General features: G+C 44.6%; 1 protein-coding gene across 1 annotated transcript in view; it reads right to left on the reverse strand.

Moving 5' to 3' along the window:
- Window positions 1–22,837, reverse strand: part of CUBN (cubilin) — a 365,663-nt gene that overhangs the window by 203,484 nt on the left and 139,342 nt on the right. The window contains exons 25-28 of the mRNA XM_040352464.1: window positions 20,203–20,384; window positions 17,630–17,786; window positions 15,381–15,565; window positions 3,071–3,230 (exon numbers count right to left, since the gene is read on the reverse strand). Of these exons, the coding sequence (XP_040208398.1) occupies window positions 3,071–3,230; window positions 15,381–15,565; window positions 17,630–17,786; window positions 20,203–20,384 (684 nt within the window). The remainder of the gene's footprint in view (window positions 1–3,070; window positions 3,231–15,380; window positions 15,566–17,629; window positions 17,787–20,202; window positions 20,385–22,837) is intronic.

Genomic DNA, 22,837 nt, shown 5'->3' on the forward strand with positions numbered 1-22,837 from the left:
AGCAGAGATAGGCGCTCCATTGAAAATACAGAACACACATAGAAATCTATTGATCTTCTATTATGTGCTCCCTTTTGGTAAATTATTATACAAGGGGAGGTCTGTGTTCTTCAAGCTATCAGAAATTATGAAAGCAGGGCTGACACCACGTGCTTAAAGAGTTCCACCCAAATTGGAACTTCCTCTTAACCCACTCCTCTCCCCCTTACATGCCACATTTGGCATGTAATTTTTTTGGGGGGGGAGTGGGGGCTTCAGCACGAGTGGGACTTCCTGTCCCACTTCCTCCTTCCTGTAGGCGACTAAGCTTAATCGCCTTCAGGAAGTGGCTGCTGTAGGCGATCGCCTAGGACACGTCACAGGTCCTAGGCGATCTCCTGGCCAATTAAACGGCGCGGCGCCGCGCCGCGCCGCGCCGCTCGCGCATGCGCAGTGCCGCTCGCGCATGCGCAGTGGGTGCCCGGCCGTGAAGCCGAAAGCTGTCACGGCCGGGTGCCCACACTGAAAATGAAGATGCGCGTCGCTGGAGCGCTGGAGCAGGTAAGTGCCTGTTTATTAAAAGCCAGCAGCTACACTTTTTGTTGCTGCTGACTTTTAATAAACATACAAATGGCTGTAACTCCCCTTTAAGAATTCGAGAAAAAGAGGAAAGTGTGCGCTCATTATATTTCTGGCACATCAGTGGTTGTTTTTCTGTACTTTGTTGTACAGCTTTCTTAAAGTGGTTGAAATTAAATATGAACAAAGCATATCCCTCTAAAGTGTGAGTGAGTGAGTGAGTGAGTGAGTAACTTGTATAGCGCAACAAAAGCGAACTTAATCGCCTCAAGGCGCTTGACATCCAGTCGTGCCGGTCGTTCAGAAGAGGTGGGTCTTTAGTTTTTTCCTAAAGGCCTGATGGTTTTCTTCCAAGCGGATGGTAGTGGGTAGAGCATTCCAGAGCCGTGGTCCTTGGACCGAAAATCTGCGTTCTCCCTTCGATTTGTAGCGGGATTTAGGAATTTGGAGAAGGTTTTGGTCGGTTGACCGGAGAACGCGCTTGGTGACGTAGGGTTTTATTTTCTCGTAACGGGGAGCGTTCCCCTGTATACAATTGTGGGTGAGGCAGAGTGTCTTGAATGTCACCCGGTCCTGTACGGGCAGCCAGTGCAGGGACCTCAAGACCGGGGAGACTGATTCCCACGGCTTTTTACCTGTTACCAGTCTGGCTGCCGTGTTCTGGACGACTTGTAGACGTGAAATCGTATTTCGGTAGTCCTAAATAGAGGGAATTTGCGTAGTCGAGTCGTGAGTTGATGATAGTTCCAACCACTACTGCTTTGTCTTCTTCCGGGATGAAGGGGATGAGTCTACGTAGCATGCGGAGCAGATGATGAGAACCGCTGACGACTGATCCTATTTGTGCATCCATCGTCATGTCTCCGTCAAAGATGACTCCGAGACTTTTGGCTTTATTGCTTGGCGCGATGGTTTGTCCGAGGATGGAGGATGGTGGGTGGTGTCCCTGTGGTCCTAGAAATGGATTTCCTATTTGCATGAAGGGTGAGTAGCTCTGTTTTGGATCCGTTGAGTTTGAGGGAGCTTTCAGTCATCCAATTGTCGATCAGTGTAAGGCACTTTCCAAGTTCATGAAATTGGTCTTTTTTGTTGGTGATTCGAAGGTAAAGCTGCGTGTCGTCCGCATAGGAGTGGTAGCGCAGGTCCTGTTTGCTGATGATTTTGAGGAGCGGGCGGATGTAGATGTTGAAGAGTACAGGTGAGAGGGGCGATCCTTGCGGGACTCCGCATGTAATGGTCCGTGTTTCTGATGTAAACCCTCCAAGTTTCACGGTCTGAGTGCGATTTTCAAGGAAAGATGCGAACCACGGTGTGTACTTGTCTTAGTACAGATCACTAAGCGTTATTTCTGTCTGTTGCCTGGTTCTTCAAAAAGGTGGCAAGGGAGGGAGCTCCAGCACACAGCATGTGATTAACAGCCTCAGCCCTGTTCCTGTGTGCTTTGTGCACATTAGGGGTGGGGGGGTGTCCCTTCCCTCCGGTAATTTCTAAGCTCTCCTCACTGAGTGCAACTTCAACTCCCCTGCCCCCCTCCTTCAGGAAGCTCAGACAAGCTGTATAAATTTGGGATTTTGAACGGATGTAGAGAAGAGAAGACCATGGATAAACAGGTAAAACTTATGTAGGAGGATTTGTTTCAGCTCTGTGTGTCACCTGAGGCCACTTACTTCTCTGGATATATGTAAAGGTTTACAACCACTTCAAGGGTAGATAACGTGGGGAAGTGTACATGTTTACCAGAGATGTACTTTATTTTGCCTTGACATAAACTTTTAAAGCTGAACTCTAAGCATATATAAAAGATACAAATTAATGCAGCCCCATAGTAATCATAAACACATCATCATTTTTTTTTGTTTTTAAATGCTGGTAGTGCAAGTACTTGAATTTGACCTGGAATCCGTCTCTTACAGTCCATGTACAGCAGGGCTGGAGTGTGAGAGGAAGAAGCAGTACAAGGAGCCAATCAATTCATGTGATGAAGAAGCATGCTGATAGGCAGAGAGAGCAAAGAGATGAGCTCAGAACTACTCCTTTAAGCCAAAGGCTGGGGGTGGGTCCAGGGCAACCTGGGCTCCGAGGAATGGTGGCGAGGGTGATGCTGGTCATCAGACTGTGGACATCCAGTGGCAGGAAAAAAATAAACTGTATGGGAAATAAAATCTCTTGATTGAAGGTGAATATTGCAGCAAAATCTGGTTTTGTTATTTCATATTTCAACTGACTATTGGTTTTCATCTTATTCTTGGCTGGAGATCTGCAAATTATTTTGTGTGGAATCATATATGACAGAAAAGTTGTATTGTGATTGGTTGCTATGAGTTCCAGTATTTTGCACTATTTTGCACTCTTTTCCTAATTAATAAGTCAAACCCTTTTCAAGCCCGACCACAGATCTCTACTTACCAACTGCTTGGCACTCACAACTTTTAGTAACATTTTCTTGCTTTAAATATTTGTACGATTAATTTAGAGTGTAATATTGTAACCTATATAAATATAAATTTCTCACCGTTGACATTCCACATCAGTTGAAAGCCTTGGTGTCCACTGTATCCATCTGAATGGAAGACAACGTGAAGGCTTGTACCATTAGTGGTGCCCCCTGGTGGAAGGCTTGTTCCGCAGTAGGTTCCAATGAGTCTGGCCTGCTCGTTGGGGCCATCATAGAGCTGTGGAGAAGATAAACCTGTTAGCAGGAGTCCTTGGTGAACTATGCATTATGCTCTGTTTAAAGTAAACCCGTCAACATAGAACAGCGGCCATTTTTTCTTGTCTTATAAAGGTGTAATCTTGGATTGATATAATGTCACCATAACTGAGATCATTTACAAACTAATAGGTCTGAAATCTGGCAATAGACAAATATAGGTAGATTCAGGTAGATAGGAGCAAAGTTACGGCGGCGTAGCTTAGCGTATTTAGGCTACGCCGCCGTAAGTTAGCTAGGCAAGTACATGATTCTCAATGTACTTGCCTGCTAATATACGGCGGCCTAGCCTAAAGCGGGCGGGCGTAAGGGCGCCGGATTCAAATGTCTTGGAGGGGGGCGTGTTTGATGGTAATGAGGCTTGACCTCACGTTTTTGATGTTTTTTTTTCACTGCGCATGCGCCGGGCGACTACATTTCCCAGTGTGCATTGCGGTTAAGTACGCCGCATGGGCCTATTGATTTCGACGTGGACGTAAACGACGCAAATCCCGATTCGCGGACGACTTACGCAAACATCGTTAAAAATTCGAATCTCGCGGCGGGAACGGCGGCCATACTTTAACATTGTTATTCCACCTAATAGATGGAATAACTTTAGGCCTGCAATGCGTTACGGAAACGGCGTAAAACTACTGCGGCGGCCGGGCTTACGTTCGTGAATCGGCGTATCTCCTCATTTACATATTCTACGCCGACCGCAATGGAAGCGCCACCTAGCGGCCATCCAAAATATTGCAATCTAAGATAGGACGGCGCAAGCCGTCGTATCTTAGATATGTTTAAGCGTATCTCTGTTTGAGCATACACTTAAACATAGGTCGGCGTAGATTCTGAGTTAGGTCGACTTATCTACTGATAAGCCGGCCTAACTCTTACTGAATCTACCTAATAGTACTTTTTTTTTTTAGAAAATGGAAAATATTGGTGAAAACCTGCACAGATCAGAGAGTGGCATTGCTGACCTGAAAATACTAGTTGCCCTGTCGCTCCGATACTTTCTAAATTACAGCTGCAGAAAGAACGGTAAATTTAATGGCTGCCCAACTTTAGCCAATTTGGGGAATTTCGTTTTGGTAATAGTGGTGAAGGATTAGATCCTCTGTCAGGTTTGTATTCATATCTGCGTCCCTGTTGCAGATATTTCCGGTCATTTCTAATCAGGAAAGGGCATGATGGTAATACTCTCCATTGAGAGCACAGGATGAAACACATTTTTGTATTTTTATTTAAACTTTAGGGTGGAGCTCCGCTTTAAGATACATTAATAATTGTGTTTATTCAGCATGAAATGAAGCTTAGTAATGGAGCATAAGGCTATATATTCTTCAATATCGAATTTAGGATTTTAAATTTGAAATAACGAATTTCGATCATAACGAATGACCTGAAAAATGAAAAAAATAAATTTCAGCAGTGGACATATCTAATAACAGTATGGGGTTGATTTACTAAAGGAAAATAGATTGTGAACTTTACAAGTGCAGTCACACTACGCAAGGGCATTTGCCCCAGAGCTTAGAAAATTGGGGGAAGCTGTGCTGACTTCCATCATCCAATCACGTGCAAGTAAAACATTTTTTTTTTCCTTGCATGTGATTGGGTATTTGCAAAGTAAAGCTTTACCTCATTTACTAAGCGCTGGAGCGAATGCCCACTACACTTGTAAAGTGTGAAGTCTATTTGCCTTTAGTAAATCAACCCAATGTGCCAAATGATTTATTATCAACTGCTGCTAAGTAGCTGACTCATCTAACCCGGGCAGAAAAAAAATACGCACAAAAGTGGAGCTGGAGGCCAATCAGAATTGAGTTATATTTGTGCTCATATTCTACTTTCGATTAATGTGTGTCAGTTGCCAAGTCCTAAAAGCGCGCAATGCACCACTAATGAAACAAATGTTTGTAATTAATTCATGTGTTTTCATATATAAAATCACTGCATACGTGTCAGACTGAGAATAGAATATTTTTGGTGTTTTCCATTATTTCCTAGCAACAACCAAGAAAACAGAAATAGCATTGTCGCACTTTCAGCCTGAACGCACAGATCTGACACCATTTCCTGACCGCGTGAGTGCGGTATATATACAGATCTCCATCTCCATGGCAACCTCCCAGTAAACTGACACTACTCTCTGCAGCAGTGAGTGGGAAGCAAGGCCTCCAAAAGGGGAACTCACATGCATCACTTCAAAACCTATAACCATCCAATTTTACATATTTTCATATAGAGCACAAGAAATATACATCATCATTTTTAGTCGCACAGTCAAACTAATAAAGTTTGTGCATAGATATGCTTTAAAAGCACACACAGTATTGATTTAGCCTGAATTTGATCTAAGCTGTTTAGTCATTTATAGCTAGATTCACAAAGAGTTACGCCGGCGTATCAGTAGATACGCCGTCGTAACTCGGAATCTAAGCCGTCGTATGTTTAAGTGTATTCTCAAACTGAGATACACTTAAACCTAGCTAAGATACGACGGTATCTTAGCTGTCAAGTTCCGCCGGCCGCTAGGGGCGTGAACGCTGATTTACGCCTAGAATGCGTAAATCAGCGAGATACGCCGATTCACGAATGTACGCTTGCCCGTCGCAGTAAAGATACGCCATTTACGTAAGGCGTTTTCCGACGTAAAGTTAGTCGAACAAATAGCTGGCCTAGTCAATGTTAAGTATGGCCGTCGTTCCCGCGTCGAAATTTAAAAAATGTACGTCGTTTGCGTAAGTCGTCCGTGAATGGGGCTGGACGTAATTTTTTTTTTTTTTTAATTGTTTTTATTAAGGTTTTCAAAACAATACACAAACAAGACAAGAGACAATACATAAAGACACAGCTCATATGCATACATCATGAACCAGCATACATGTCACCGTAAACTTTAACAATGTGCTACCGTTGACAAATGTGAAGGAATAGGGAGGGGCAAGTGCACCCCCCAGCATCTACCATACTCCCTCGGCGCGCCGGCGCACCAGCCCGGCATAGATCAGTAAGGAAGCACAGGCCCCAAGTCAAACATGTCGGCTGGACGTAATTTATGTTCACGTCGAAACCAATACGTCCTTGCGGCGTACTTTGGAGCAATGCACACTGGGATATGTCCACGGACGGCGCATGCGCCGTTCGTAAAAAACGTCAATCACGTCGGGTCACGAGTAATTTACATAAAACATGCCCCCCTCATCCTCATTTGAATTAGGCGCGCTTACGCCGGCCCATTTACGCTACGCCGCCGTAACTTCGGAGGCAAGTGCTTTGTGAATACAGCACTTGCCTCTCTGACTTACGGCGGCATAGCGTGTATGCGATACGCTACACCGCCTCAAAAGTAAGCTGCCCTACCTGAATCCAGCTATTAATGTGAACTGCAAAGAAAATCTAGTTAGGCTTCGTACACACGACCGGTTTTCTCGGCAAAAACCAGCAAGAAAACAGCTTCTTGCCGAGATTCCCATTCGTGTGTACGACGGCTTTCAGGTTTCTCGTCGGGAAATCTGGCCAGAATCTCGACGAGAAAAAAAAGAGAACCTGCGCTCTTTTTTCTCATCGAGATTCTTGTCGGCCTGTTTCCCGACGAGAAACCCAAGAGTGTGTATACCTACCTGTCACCGTGGAAACCCGCGCATGCTCGAAATGAATTTGAAATATGCACGGTAGCTTCCACGGCATAGGTAGGGTGAAGCAAGATGGCGGCGACGGCATGGAATGTGACGAGCGCATGCTCATCGTACGCAATGACGTCACCGCGTTCTTGCCTTTCAAGAGAACCGTGGTTCTTTTGAAAAGGTCTGTGTGTACACTCGGGCGGCAAGAGATTCTTGCCAAGAATCTCGTCAGGGAAAACAACGTTTTTTTCCTGACGAGATTCTTGCCCTTACAATGGGGCTCTCCTGCACTGCAAAGGTTAAAGGAGAAGTAAACCCTTAAAAAAATAAAAATAAAACCCTGCAAGACAAAGGCAAAATGAGCTAGTATGCATAGCATACTAGCTCATTATGTATTACTTACCTCAGATTGAAGCCCCCCTCAGCCGTCCACGTCTCCCCCTCCGGCCGTCGACATTTCTCCCGGCGCTTTCTTCTGGGAATCGCGACTTTGGCGCTGTGATTGGCTGGAGCAGTGATGACGTCAATCCCGAGCATGCGTGGGAGCCGCCAGTGACGGCACATGGACTGAAACAATGGCACATAGGTGCCATTGTTTCAGTTTTCCCCAGTGTGCATGCGATGACATCGGCACATGCAGGGGACAGCGGATATCTCCAAAACTGTGCAGGTTTAGGAGATATCCTGGGTATCTACAGGTAAGCCTGAATATAGGCTTACCCAGGGCTTGACAAATTTGCTTGGAGTCTAGGAGCCAGCTAAAAAAGTTAGGAGCCAGAAACGCAGTCCCACCCCGCCGAGCGAACGCATACATGAGTAGCGCCCACATATGAAACCGGTGTTCAAACCACACATGTGAGGTATCACGTAAATTTAAGCGTATTCAGGAAACCAGATACGCTTAAATTAGTCTAAGATACGAGCGGCGTAAGTCTCCTACGCCGTCGTATCTTAGCGTGCATATTTACGCTGGCCGCTAGGTGGCGCTTCCGTCGATTTCAGTGTAAAATATGCAAATGAGCAAGATACGCCGATTCACGAACGTAAAGCTGCTCCCTAGGTGGCGCAGCCCATGCAAGGTATGGATGTCGAAACAGGCCTATCTTTTTACGTTGTTTGCGTAAGTCGTACGCGAATAGGGCTGTGCGTAAGTTCCGTCACGTCGTAGGCAGTGTTCGACGTATCTTAGGCATTCTATCCGATGCATGCGCACTGGGATTCTTTCACGAACGGCGCATGCGCCGTTCGTAAAAAACGTCAATCACGTTGGGTCACCAGTCATTAACATAAAACACGCCCCCCTGTTCCACCTTTGAATTAGGCGCGCTTAGGCCGGCCCATTTACGCTACGCCGCCGTAACTTAGGAGGCAAGTGCTTTGTGAATACAGCACTTGCCTCTCTGACTTACGGCGGCGTAGCGTATATGCGATACATTAAGCCGGTCTATCTGAATCTGGCTAATTCACTGTAAATGTATGCACATAAATCAATCCAAGCCATTCGTGTTTGGATTTGGATTCCCATAATTATATAAAGACTGAAGGCTGATGCAGTTACTGTAGAGCGTTATCACATTTCTCTGCCTGCATTTCAGTTTATCTGTGCATGCCGTCCCGATTTCACCAATGCTCAAGCACAAATCGGCCTTTTATTTCAAATTTCCAACAGCTAGCGGTCACATTGCTCTGAGCTGGCAGGGTGTGGTAGCTGACAGTTTTTCTTTAGAACAAAAAAAAAGAGAAGAAATGACTCATTCATGTCAGGGTTTGCATGTCTGAATGAAAAATAGCATTGTAAATTACAACTAATTATCCTAATTCTAAAGCATATCTTCTCCTTTTCTTTGCTGGAGAACTTTAGGTAAGAAAATGATTGCAATAAAGTTCTATATAACAAACTGTGCCTTGAAAAAGTATTCATACCCCTTGACATTTCCCACATTTTGTCATGTTATAGCCAAAAACGTAAATGTATTTTACTCTGATTTTATGTGATAGACCACACACATAGGTTGGACTTGATGGACTTTTTTTCAACCTAACCTACTATGTAACACAAAGTGGCACATAATTGTGAAGTGGAAGGAAAATGATAAAAGTTTTTAATTTTTTTTTTTACAAATAAATATGTGAAAAGTGTGGGGGGCATTTGTATTCAGCCCCCCTGAGTCATTACTTTGTAGAACCCCCTTTCACTGCAATTACAGCTGCAAGTCTTTTTGGGGGTGTCTCTACCAGCTTTGCACATCTAGAGAGTGAATATTTTGCCCATTCTTCTTTGCAAAATAGCTCAAGCTCTGTCAGATTAGATGGAGAGCGTCGGTGAACAGCAATTTTCAAGACTTGCCACAGATTCTCAATTGGATTTAGGTCTGGACTTTGCCTGGGCCATTCTAACACATGAATATGCTTTGATCTAAACCATTCCATTGTAACTCTGGCTGTATGTTTAGGGTCGATGTCCTGCTGGAAGGTGAACCTACACCCGGTCTTAGGTCTTTTGCAGACTCTAACAGGTTTTCTTCTAAAATGTTCCTGTATTTGGCTCCATCCATCTTTCCATCATCTCTGACCAGCTTCCCTTTCCCTGATGAAGAAAAGCATTCCCACAACATGATGCTGCCACCACCATGTTTCACAGTGAGGATGGTGTGTTCAGGGTGATGTGTGGTGATAATTTTCCATCACACATAGGGGCAGATCCACAGAAGTTACGCTGGCGTATCTATTGATACGCTGTGTAACTTCTAGTTTGCTCCGGCGTATCTTTGTTTTGTATCCACAAAACAAGATACGCCTGAAGCTGTGCTAGTTCCGACTGGCGTACGTCTTTGTATGCTGTCGGATCTAAGGTGCATATTTACGCTGGCCGCTAGGTGGCGTTTCCGTCGATTTCCGCGTCGAGTATGCAAATTAGCTAGATACGGCCAATTCACGAACGTACGTCCGGCCGGCGCATTTTTTTACGTCGTTTGCGTTCGGCTTTTTCCGGCGTATAGTTACCCCTGCTATATGAGGCACAGCCAATGTTAAGTATGGCATTGTTCCGGTTTAATTTCGAGCATGCGCACTGGGACGGCGCATGCACAGTTGAAATTTTTTTTTTTTTACGTTGGGTCAAGACGTATTTACATAAAACACGCCCCCATCACATTAATTTGAATGGCGCACCCTTACGCCGCCAAAGATACACTATGCCGCCGTAACTTACGGTACGCATTCTTTGAGGATTCAAAAAAAAATAATAAGTTACGGCGGCGTAGTGTATCAGAGATACGCTACGCCCGACGGATATATGCGCCAGGGTACATGGATCTGGCCCATAGCGTTTTTCTTTTAGGCCAAAAAGATAAGTTTTGGTCTCATCTGACCAGAACACCTTCTTCCACATGTTTGCTGTGTCCCCCACATGGCTTTTCCCAAGCTGCAAACAGGACTTCTTATGGCTTTCTTTCAACAGTGGCTTTCTTCTTGCCACTCTTCCATAAAGGGCAGATTTGTGGAGTGCACGACAAATAGTTGTCCTATGGACAGATTCTCACACCTGAGCTGTGGATTTCTGCAACTCCTCCAGAGTTACCATGGGCCTCTTGGCTGCTTCTCTGATGAATGCTCTCCTTGCCCCGACTGTCAGTTTAGGTGGACATCCATGTCTTGGTAGGTTTGCAGTTGTGCCATACTCATTCCATTTACGGATGATGGATTGAACAGTGCTCCAGGAGATATTCAAACCTTGGAATATTTTTTTTTAACCTAACCCTGCTTTAAACTTCCCCACAACTTTATCCCTGACCTGTCTGGTGTGTTCCTTGGCCTTCATTATGCTGTTTGTTCATAAAGGTTCTCTCACAAACCTCTGAGGGCTTCACAGAACAGCTGTATTTATACTGAGAGTAAATTACACACAGGTGCACTCTATTTACTAATTAGGTGCCTTCTGAAGGCAATTGGTTCCACCAGATTTTAGTTAGGAGTATCAGAGTAAAGGGGGCTGAATACAAATGCACGCCACACTTTTCACATATTTATTTGTAAAAAAAAATGAAAATCATTTATCAGTTTTCTTCCAATCACAATTATGTGCTATTCAGTGTTGGTCTATCACTAAAAATCCCAATATAATACATTTAAGTTTTTGGTTGTAACATGACAAAATATGGAGCATTTCAAGGGGTATGAATACTTTTTCAAGGCACTGTACATACTATATGGCAACAGACTGGAGAATTGTTATGCTTTCATTAATTATGATGACATCGTATGCAGAGCTGTCACTTGTATGATTGAATGCTGGGCCGTTCTGATTGGGCACAATTCTGACACTTCCAGGTAGTGTTGGAGCTTGTCCGCTCCATCCTATCGCCAGTTTATGCCTACTGGACCATCAAAATGATGAGCTGCCTCACTGGCGAATAGAAAGGCGTGTAAGGCAAGAGGTGGCATATACACTATGTCACCACTAGAGATGATCTCAGGTGTGTTTGGATACTAGCCAGGAGCCTGCCAAGAACCTATCACCCATATAGGGCCAAGGTATTCCCCACCCCGCAGCTGCAAGTAAACATGCCCATTGTATGCATGCGGCTGTGGGCTGGGGAATACCCCAGCCTCAGGTGATTGGCCCATACAGGTGATAGTTTCCTGATGTGGGTGTAGATCCTACTCCAAACATGCCCACGTTCATCACTAGTCACCACCAGGAAGTGCTGGAGCTTTGCCCATCTAGAATGCTTCAGCACTTGTAAGTAAATACAGCAATTAAAGCTGAACTCCAGGTAAAATCTCTGTTTTTCGTGCCTATATGGTTGGGCTTTGTTCATAGATACATAGTAGGTGAGGTTGGAAAAAGACACAAGTCCATCAAGTCCAACCTATGTGTGTGATTATATGTCAGTATTACATTGTATATTCCTGTATGTTGTGGTCCTTCAGGTGCGTATCTAATAGTTTTTTGAAACTATTGATGCCCCCCGCTGAGACCACCGCCTGTGGAAGGGAATTCCACATCCTTGCCGCTCTTACAGTAAAGAACCCTCTACACAGTTTAAGGTTAAACCTCTTTTCTTCGAATTTGAATGAGTGGCCATGTGTCTTGTTAAACTCCCTTCCACAAAAAAGTTTTATCCCTATCGTGGGGTCACCAGTACGGTATTTGTAAGTTGAAATCATATCCCCTCTCAATCGTCTCTTCTCCAGAGAGAATAAGTTCAGTGCTCACAACCTTTCCTCATAACTATTATCCTCCAGACCCTTTATTAGCTTTGTTGCCCTTTTCTGTACTCGCTCTATTTCCAGTACATCCTTCCTGAGGACTGGTGCCCAGAACTGGACAACATACTCCAGGTGCGGCCAGACCAGAGTCTTGAAGAGCGGGAGAATTATTGTTTTATCTCTGGAGTTAATCTCCTTTTTTAATGCATGTCGATATTCTGTTTGCTTTGTTAGCAGCAGCTTGGCATTGCATGTAACCATATCTCATACCTGATGGGCCGCTGAGGAAGCTGAGGATCACTGTAGTGGACGGCGCTACTACAGTAATAGCCGTGATCTTCTGGATCATACTCAGGTTCCAAGTGAGCGGCTTTTCTTCCGCACACTTACCATAGAGAGTTGCTCTGATTGGATGGGTGATGGCATCACAGTCTCTACCTCGCCCAATCAGAGAATGTCTTGTATGTATTGAAAAAAATACAAGACTCCTATAAATGGCGGCAGTGTTGAGCAATCGACCCACTGTGGTCAGTGTGCAGAGGGGAAGTCACTTGCACACAACCCTGAAGATCGAAGCTATAACTTCAGTGATTACCAGCTTCCCCAGCAGCCCATCAGCTATGTATGGGATATGCATGCTTACATTGTGCCAAGCTATACATTGGCAACCAATCAGCTTCTATCTTGTATTTTCAAAGCTTAACTGAACAAGTTGAAGCTATAAGCTGATTGCTTGCTATGCACAGCTGTTCCAGTTTATGTCTGGTACAATTTTAGTAAATTCCTCCCCATTGTACTTAGAAAGCTCCCGTCTGCTTTTATCTTTTTTGGCAGAGCGATTTAAGCTCAATTTGGCATGCCCATAATTCTGATGTGTTAATCCACCAATGATTCAAGAGAAACAGAATGTCCTTTTGGGTCATAATATGTCTGGGCTTTGCTGAAGAATGGCAGAAGTCCAAGACAGAAGTTTCCCTGGTTTTACTAAGGTGGAAAAATACTTATACTCTTCTCTTACCCCCCTCCCCCCTCCAAAACAATGACATGGACATTGCATGTGCCCCCAAAACCCGTCCGAACTGTATTGAGGTTTACAAACACTTAAAATTTTCAATTTAAAAAAAGCTCTGGATGCCACTGCTATCTGACACTGTGGCAGAGAGCAGGTCCCCTGCTGAGCGCTGTGGTTCCTCCTGCCAACCCCTAGGTCACTCAAGGACACAATAGTAACACAGATGCTGGCTTCTTCTGGATTCACCCAGACAGTTCGAGTTTGGAATCATGCATCCAGGTTTCGCACTGCCTGAAATCCGGACACATTATTCAGAAAGGACTATGGCTTCCAGATACATCTGGATGAGAGGTGCTGACTGCCTCTTATGGCGTCACAGTCCCATTATTGCGTCGGGTGGTAACGACATAAGGGGCGGGGTCACCGGGTGATGCCTATATAAATCGTTGTGCGCCGCGCACCCGGCATTACAGCGGGAGGAGGCGTTGATTCAACATCGAAGAAGAGAAGAGGGAAGAAGACGACGCAGAAGACCGGCCCGCCGCTAGTAAAAGAGCTGGAAGAAGATAGCGGTGCCCGGCAGAAGGCAGAAAGAACCGGAGAGCGGGAGAAGAGAGCGGAGAAGTCAGAATAAGACCCCCGAAGTCGGAAGAAGACCCCCGGAGCTGACTAATAAATTACTTTAAAAACCTGTCTAGTGTGTTTTTTTTCTTAACACTTTTTTCCTTCCAGGTGAATGGGTAAGCGTACGATGTACCACATACTCATTCACATAGGGTGGGGAGCCGGGATCTGGGGGCTCCCTTAATAAAGGGGGCTCCTGGATTCCGATAAGCCCCCCGCTCGCAGACCCCGACAACCAACGGCCAGGGTTGTCGGGAAGAGGCCCTTGTCCCCATCAACATGGGGACAGGGTGCTTTGAGTTTGGGGGGCCCGCAGGGCGCCCCCCTGCCCCAAAGCACCTACCTCCCATGTTGAGGGCATGCGGCCTGGTACGGTTCAGGAGGGGGGGGGGGGCGCTTGCTTGTCCCCACCCCCTTTCCTGACCGGCTGGATGTGTCCTCGGATAAGGGTCTGGTATGGATTTTGGGGCGTAGGGGGTTCCCCTTGAAATCCATACCAGACCTAAGGGCCTGGTATGCTCTTGGAGGGGGTACCTATGCCGGTTTTTTATTTAAAATTTGGCGTGGAGTTCCCCCTCATGATTCATACCAAATACCAGCTCTGTGGGAGGGAGGGGTTTGCGGTTCACACTGAGGCGACTTCCTGTAAAGTTGCCTCACTGTGAACGGGGAACCGACTTGGAGGCGACTTCCATTGAAATCAATGGGTACAAGTCGGATTGAAGTAGTACAGGAACCTTTTTTTTTCAAGTCCGAGCGACTGCAGTAGTGTTCATTAAGATGGCTCCATTCACTTTCATTGATTTCTTCATGCAGCGCGACTTGAGGCGACTTGGGGCGACTTGAAGTCGGATCTAAAGTCGGACCTGTGTGAATGGCCTCTAACTGAACAAGCTGAAGTTAGAAGCTGATTGGTTACTATGCACAGCTGCACCAGGTTCTGTGTTCACCAGTGTTAGTAAATCTACCCTATAGTTACATTGATCCAAGACAGACCATTGTAACCATGAAGAAAAAAAATCCATACATGGAATTCATCTTCAGAGTGTTCTGTTTTAGTGTACTACACATGTATTATTTGTATTGTTTCCCCATTGCACTGCAGGTCCAAGTAACGTACATCTGTAATTTGAAGCAGGCACATGAGCACAAGTAGTATAACATCCTGTTTCGGTGACCACAATGAGTCAGTTTCCCCTGATTGGCATCACATGCTGTACCATTTCACTAGGTTAGAGGAACCTCAGACATTAGAGATGATAAAGCAGATGTGGTGGTGATTTACTAACTGCAAATTTGATAGTAAAAATTAAAGGCGATGAATGAATTTAAACTGGTAAGTAATCCAGCAACGAGTGCAGCTGTGCTAAAGTCATCAAGTTTTGCTGAGCCGCACAAAACACAGCATTAAAAAATAATGCTGTTAAAAAAGAACTGCAGTTTACATAAAAGCCTTCCTAAAGTTTTTCATAGCAAAGATTTTCACATATTAATGCATTTGCACCTCCCAACCCACCACCTTGCCCATAATTTCCTATAAGGGCAAAGTGACGGAGTCTCTTTAATTTTCAAAGGTAATATAAGCTTCTAATATTATGTCATTGGTTATGTAGTGTATCACTTTCACTTGTGCAATAGATACATATCATACCTTCATATAATCATATTGGCAGTTAAAGGACTCCAGCTGAAAGGTTGTGAACATGTAGCTGATGGTATTCCCCATTGTGGTCTGTATTGTCCAGTTGCAGCGTTGGTCGGAAGGATATGTATTTGGATAGTTTAGACTCTCCAGAATGCCACTATTACGGTTACTAATCAAGACTCCCTGGCAAGCTGAAAGTTAAATGATATAAAAGACAACATTTATACAGGTTCTCGCTCAAAGCCAAACCCCAGACAGCAATCACATTGGAAGAGGGGGAAGCAGCACTAAAAGCCAATCAGGTGTTCTACATTCAAAATTCTGAAATGGATTATTCCTGAAAGGAGGAGAGAGATAACCTAATGGGCCAGATTCAGGTAGATCCGCGCAATATTTGCGTGGGCAAAGGGCAACGATTTTTGCTCTGCGCCCACGCAAATATTTTGATATGCCCGTGATTCACGGAGCAGTAGCTCCGTAAATTGCGCGGGCGCTATGCTAAATAGCCCGGCGTAAGGGCGCCTAATGTAAATGATCCCGCCGGAGGCGGAAATCATTTAAATTAGGCGCGCTCCCGCGCCGAGTGAACAGCGCATGCTCCGTCGGGAAACTTTCCCGACGTGCATTGCGGCAAATGACGTCGCAAGGACGTCATTTGCTTCTAAGTGAACGTGAATGGCGTCCAGCGCCATTCACGAATCACTTACGTAAACGACATGAAATTTAAATTTCACGAGCGGGAAGGGCGGCTATACTTTAGCATTGGCTGCCCCTGCTATAGCAGGAGCAACCTTGCGCTAAAGTCGCCGTACGGAAACTCCGTACCTTGCGTGCGCAGGGCCTGCGCAACTTTTGTGAATCGGTGGTAGGACGCCATTTACGTTCACGTCGAAACCAATGACGTCCTTGCGACGTCATTTGGAGCAATGCACCCTGGGATATTCTTCGGACGGCGCATGCGCAGTACGTTCGGCGCGGGAACGCGCTTAATTTAAATGCACCACGCCCCCTACCCGGCTAATTTGAATTAGGTGGGCTTGCGCCGGGTGATTTACGCTACCGCCACCGCAACTTTACAGGCAAGTTCTTTGAGAATAAAGCACTTGCCTGTAAAACTTGCGGCGGCGTAACGTAAATCAAATACGTTAGGCCCGCCCAAAAATACGCCCATCTACGTGAATCTGCCCCTATGTATGTATTTTAACTCTGGATTTAATGGATTACCTGGCGTTTCATTCATTACAGGCATTTATACAGCGCCAACAATTTACATAATGTATATTCATATCAGTGCCTGTCCTCATGGCGTTTACAAGCTAAGGTAGGGGTGCTCACCCTGTGGCCCACAGGCCACCCTCTGATGTGGCCCACAACCTCAAACCAGGGAAGGCATGCCCATGCTTTTGGATGGTGAGCCTTATTGGTATTAGTTGGAGGAATAGTGCCCCACCAGTAGTTTTAGTTGGAGGCATGGTGCCCCACCATTGGTATTATTTGGACAAATAGTGCCCCTTTATTGGTACTAGTTGGAAGAATAGTTCCCCATCATTGGTATTATTTGAAGAAATAGTACCCCATTATTGGTATTAGTTGGAGGAATAATGTTCCATTATTGGTATTAGTTGGAGAAATAATGCCCCATCATTGGTATTAGTTGGAGGAATAGTGCCCATTCATTGGTGTTGTTTGGAAGAATATCATCCAATCACTGATCTTATTGGTGGGAGGAATAGTGCCCCTTTATTGATATTAGTTGGTATTAGTTGGAGGAATATTGCCCCGTCATTGATATTAATGGGAGAAACAGCACCCTGCTGTTAGTATCAGTGGCAGGAATAGCCCCTCATAGCAATGTAAGGAATAGTGCCCCATGGGCCAGATAAAGACGAGCAAAGGGCCGTAGCCTGAAGGCCACTGATCTAAACCAGTGGTTGTCAACTTCAAGGCCATAAGAGACTTCAACAGCCTCTTACATCACCAAGGGGGTACATATAATATTCAGTAGATTAAATAGCTACAGAAGACCGGTCTGGTCTGAAGATGTAATAAAGGAAACAGGCAATAGGTAGTAATCATAGCAACCAGTCAGAATTCATCTTATCCTGGTCTGACTTTAGTAGAGTGAATTTTGATGGGTTGTTGTGGACACTGCACTTTGCATTTAGTACTTTCTTGCGCTATTTAATGCAGAAGTTTATAAAAACAGAAGCAGAACAATGTTAATTAACATTTGAACAGTCATGACATAAACTCACTCTGCTTATAGGTAGCCAAGAATCCACTATATGACATAGTGTTGTCTGTCCGTAGCTTTACATACACGTCACTAGCAGTGGAGCGTATTGGAGGAGGCAGTTCTGGACCGCAGAGCTTCTTTAGTAAAGCTGAATTGCTGCTATTGCCATTGTAGACCTTAAAACACAGACATAAGAATTCAGAAGATAATTCAGCATTTGGCACTGAGAGACAGAATTCACAATGCACTCTAACCAGGTAGGTTCAATAAGGATCTGAACTCAAAAAGTAGATTCATAATTTTATAGGGAACATCTATAAATGTTAAAGGCTAAGTTCACCTTTGGAACACGTTACATGTTCCACCAGTGTTTAGGGTGGAATATGTAACATGTTGCAGCTCCTGCCCCCCAATCCCCACTCCCTGCGACAACAGACGGGGTTTCTTCTCCCCTCGTCTGCTGTCACTTTTTAAACTGTGTGGCTGTGCTGGACTCTGCCTACACAGCCGTGTCATTCACTCACAGATTGCTGTGAATGAATAAACTACAAAACATCATCTTCCAACGTAATTTCAAAAGGCTGTGGGGGTGCTGATCGCTCTTGTAATCCATTAACATATCTGCAAGGGCCCACATTGCACTGGTGATCTACTTATCATGGGTACAATGCTTTCCAGACTCCTGCAGGAAAAAATAATAAATGCACATTATTTATTTTTTTCTGTAAAAATATATGCATGTATTATTTTTTATGTAAAGGTGAACTGGGCCTTTAATTGTGCCTAAGCAGTACCTAAAAAATTGGACTTGTGTCTTGAATCCCTCCTAAAAGAAACAGCAATGCACTTCATGTGCATTGAGCCCCATAGCTTTATATCTGAAGTGAGATCATATTAGACACTGCTGCCTACGAATTAAATTCTCACAAGATTTGCTGGAGAGAAAGCTGTACTTGAGGACCTGCAGCGCAAGGATTCCACTACCAGTCATTAGATCACATTTCATAGGCAGCAGCTCTGTGGAAGCAAAGCCATGCCTCTATCAAGATGGCCACCTCAACACAGTACAGAACAAGACATGGTAAGTCTGTAGTAAGGAAAAGATCAACTGCAGGAAGCCTTGTGGCTAGTCCTTTGCCCTCTGCTTGTTTTTTTTTTGGGCACTGTTTCCAAAGTTCAGGTCCTTTTTAAATGTTTTGGATGGTCATTTTGGCATCTATAAATGAGTTGAAAAGGCAACTGGACTTTCTTGTGTTTTATTCAACTGTTACAAACTTTTAAAGGATCAGCTGTTTCAAAACTGACTTTACAATTTCAAGTGGATTTTTAATTTTCCTTTTTTGTTTACATCTCTAGGATTGCAGAGAAGAAACCTTCCTATCAGATTATCTGCTTTTAACCTCCCTAGCGGTATGATTATTTCAGAATTTAGGTGCTGAATGTGGTACCATTATTTGCAAGGAAATTTGGCGTTTTACATTGTAGGCCTGTAATTTTTAGGAATAACTCACTTAAATCTGACCAAACAAGAGTCTAGTAGACATCCCGGGTATGATTTAAAAAAAAACAACTAAATTATAAATTATAATATAATAAATAATTCTAAATAATTTTAACAAATAATAATATAATTATAATAAAAATTATTCAATAATGTAATCAACTCAAAATCACTGAAATTTGCTCAGTTGCAGAATTGTCGCTGTCATTACTTTTATTTTTTTATGACGAATTTCCCCACAAATCGCTATCGCACATTTCTGCAAGTGATTATAATTTATTATCGCTGTTTTCTAGCTGCTCTAAAACCATTTTTGACATAAAGGGACACTTTTGGTTGCTATGGACAATCTACAGTTTGCAGGCAGAAAGAACAGTTTTTATTATATATAATAACATGTAGGGCACTGGGCAGACCACTAGGGACAAGGGCGGGGGGGGGGGGGGCTGTATTTTTTACATACAGTACTGTAATCTATAAGATTACAGTATACTGTATGTAAGGTGTTTGTTTACCTTTTTGAATTTGGCACCGTTCTCCGCCACCGTGCGTCATAACGTCGCAGGGAAAAGAGATCGGCGGCACACAGGGCACTGTGTGAATCAAGCGAGCACCCGCTCGCTCACACAGCGCGGTGGCATCGCTGGATCCAGGGACAAGGTAAGTAAACACTGCCTGTGGATTCAGCGAGGCAAACCCGAGTCTGACTTGGGGTTACCGATCGCAGCAAAAAAATGTAACCCCGAGTCAGACTCGGGAATACCGCCAGGAGGGTTAATACAAACATGTCCAACTCCGGTACCTGATGGACCAGTAGTGTGACTAGATTTCCGGGTTGTTTTTTTGGTGGTTGAATGTTAGAAGGAAGATAATGTATCTGGACAAAATGTATGTATTTTATGTATAAATGTATAATTTGTATTGTTATAAAAAGAATAAAAAAAAAGTACTGAATCGAAGAAAAAAAAAACAGTGGGGGGGCTAGGAAATCAGGGTAAAAATTTTCACCTTCAGATTTTCCAAGAGGTATGTGAACCCAAAACTGAAATTGCTAAAGATGAAAGTTTATTATTTTTGAATTAAATACTTACAGCTAGATAGTCACGGATACAATTGTCGTGTGACTCCAGATGAAAGGTTTCAAATTGAATCTCAATTTGATTTCCCCGGGAGGCACTCAGGAGCCAATAACACTCAGAATTCTCGTAGTATGGCATGGGATAATTAGGAGATGAGAATGCACCAGACAATGCTGTTAGGGTCGCACCACAACCTGCAAGACAACACACCAAACTATTATCAAACCTCTGTGCATAGATCATGAATGTTTATTTTAGCCAGTATTGCATTTTTTTGTCATTTTTGGATAGAATGAAGAGGGATTTCAACTAGACTTTTACTGCTGCCTGTGTTATAGTCTATTTATCGCAGTGTCCCCAACCACCACCTGGGAGAATTGTCAGGGCCATTCCCAATGTGTAGTGGCTGGCATTTTTCTGCACATGATCAACACCATCAACAGCAAAAAGCAGTTCCTTACCTGATCCTCTCCTCCATGCTGCAAGACCAATCCCCGCAGCCTCTTCTCCCCAAACCTCTGGTAGTTGAATGCTCTCTGGAGCATATTGTCCTCAAGGAGCTTACATTCTAAGGTCCCTAACTCACATTTGTACATACACATACCAGGGTCATTTTAGACAGGAGCCAATTAACCTTCCAGCATGTCTTTGGGTGGTGAGAGGAAATCGGAGTACCTGAAGGAAACCCAGGCAATCAAAGGGAGTACATGCAAAACTTAAAGCGGGGGTTCACCCTATAAACCCAAAAAAAAAAAAAAATTTTTCCTCTACCATAAAATCAGGCATTGTAGCGCGAGCTACAGTATGCCTGTCCCGATTTTTTTATCCCCGTACTCACCGTGTACTCGTACATCGAAGATACCGACTCCCCTCGGGGAATGGGCGTGCCTATGGAGACGGAGGATGATTGACGGCCGGCTCTGGCGCGTCACGCTTCTCCGGAAATAGCCGAAATAGGCTTGGCTCTTCACGGCGCCTGCGCATAGCCTGTGCGCAGGCGCCGTGAAGAGCCGAGACCTACTCCGGCTGTCTTCGGGGAGAGTGACGTGCCAGGGCCGGCCGTCAATCATCCTCCCTCTCCATAGGCACGCCCATTCCCCGCGGGAGCCGAAATCTATAATGTACGAGTACACAGTGAGTACGGGGGTAAAAAAATCGGGACAGGCATACTATAGCTCGCGCTACAATGCCTGTCTCGATGGTAAAGTCGTGTCACTGAGGGTGAACCACCGCTTTAATGCAGGTAGTATCCTGGTTGGGATTTGAATTGAGGACCCCAGGCAGGGGTCAAGTCCTGGGGAAAAAAGTGTGGGAACTCCCACCCAAGATCCACTCCCCCACCAAAAAATAAATAAAAAATTATACCCTCATGTGCATAATTACTAAACCGCATGTTTTTTTTTTTAAGCAAGTTCTTTCTAAATCCCACGATAATTCGCGGCAAGTCTCCTGGGAAAAATGATAAAAAGGTCCCAGGAGACATTGCGGCATCGAGGAAGTGACGGAATACCCGCACACTACTCGATGAATCCATATACAGGAAGCGCCCAGTAACATAAAGGATTACTAAGGTTCGCCTGCCCCTGACAGTGACTCGAGCTGGGCATCACCGCTTAGTGAAGGATTGGCTCGGGCGGCTCGGCTGCTCTAGTCCTGCAAAGGGAACTGCGTTCCTGCTGTGAAAAAAGTGCGGGAACTCCGTTCCCACGCGTTCCCGCAGGACTTGAGCCCTGACCCCAGGGTATTGTAAAGCTATCAGCCAAACAACAATACACAACTTGAGGTTTACTGAATAAATACAGGGTCAATTAACAATGCAAACAGGATGGTAACGGGGCTATGCAATAGACACAGATGTTCCTCATTGTGCAATAGTCACAATTATTCCTCATAATGTATTACGGTAATGCACTTGGGCTACAAAAACAGTAATAAATCTGAGGTCCTTTAGCTGTTTTGGAGCTGCTAAGTGTTGCAGCAAGGGTTAAAATACTCTGCGCTGGCAGGACATTGGAGGGTCAGACCGTGGCTCTCAAACCCACAATAGTGATCCAACAGCCCCCTCCTTCTGAACAGTAAAGTACAAATGACGGCTTTCTCTTGAGACAACACCACTTTCACTCGTGACGCGATGGATGCGACCGTCGGAAGCCTGTCGGAAGACTGTCAATCAAAATAAGAACGCCCAGTTCCGCAGCCCATACCCGGAAGCGGCGGAGAAGATTGCTCTCTACAACGGTAAGTACGGCTTTGATTTTAAAACAACTAGCTGATTCCCCTAGACAAAATGAGCATCAATCTAAGGGTAAAAAACGTTATTTCCGGGTGAACCTCCACTTTAACAGGAACAGGGGAGAGAGGGTTAGGGCACAGGATACCCTTAGGCAAATGTAATAGCAACTTGGTAGACAAAAGTAGAACTAGGCAGACAGCAATACAAAAAAAAGGGCCTTTAAGCTGAATGCAGCAATCTGTATCTTGTAGAAACTGCTGTATCCTATGGCAACAACTTCACTCACAGTATCCCACTGTAGATCTTCAAGCTCAACTCACAGTATTCCACTGTAGATCCTCAAGCTTAGCCCCCAGATACCTGCTGGATTTCTCAAGCTTCACTCACAGCTACCCACTGTATTCTTCAAGCCTC

The sequence above is a fragment of the Rana temporaria genome, chromosome 5 (genome assembly GCF_905171775.1).
Source record: "Rana temporaria chromosome 5, aRanTem1.1, whole genome shotgun sequence".
NCBI lineage: Eukaryota > Metazoa > Chordata > Amphibia > Anura > Ranidae > Rana > Rana temporaria.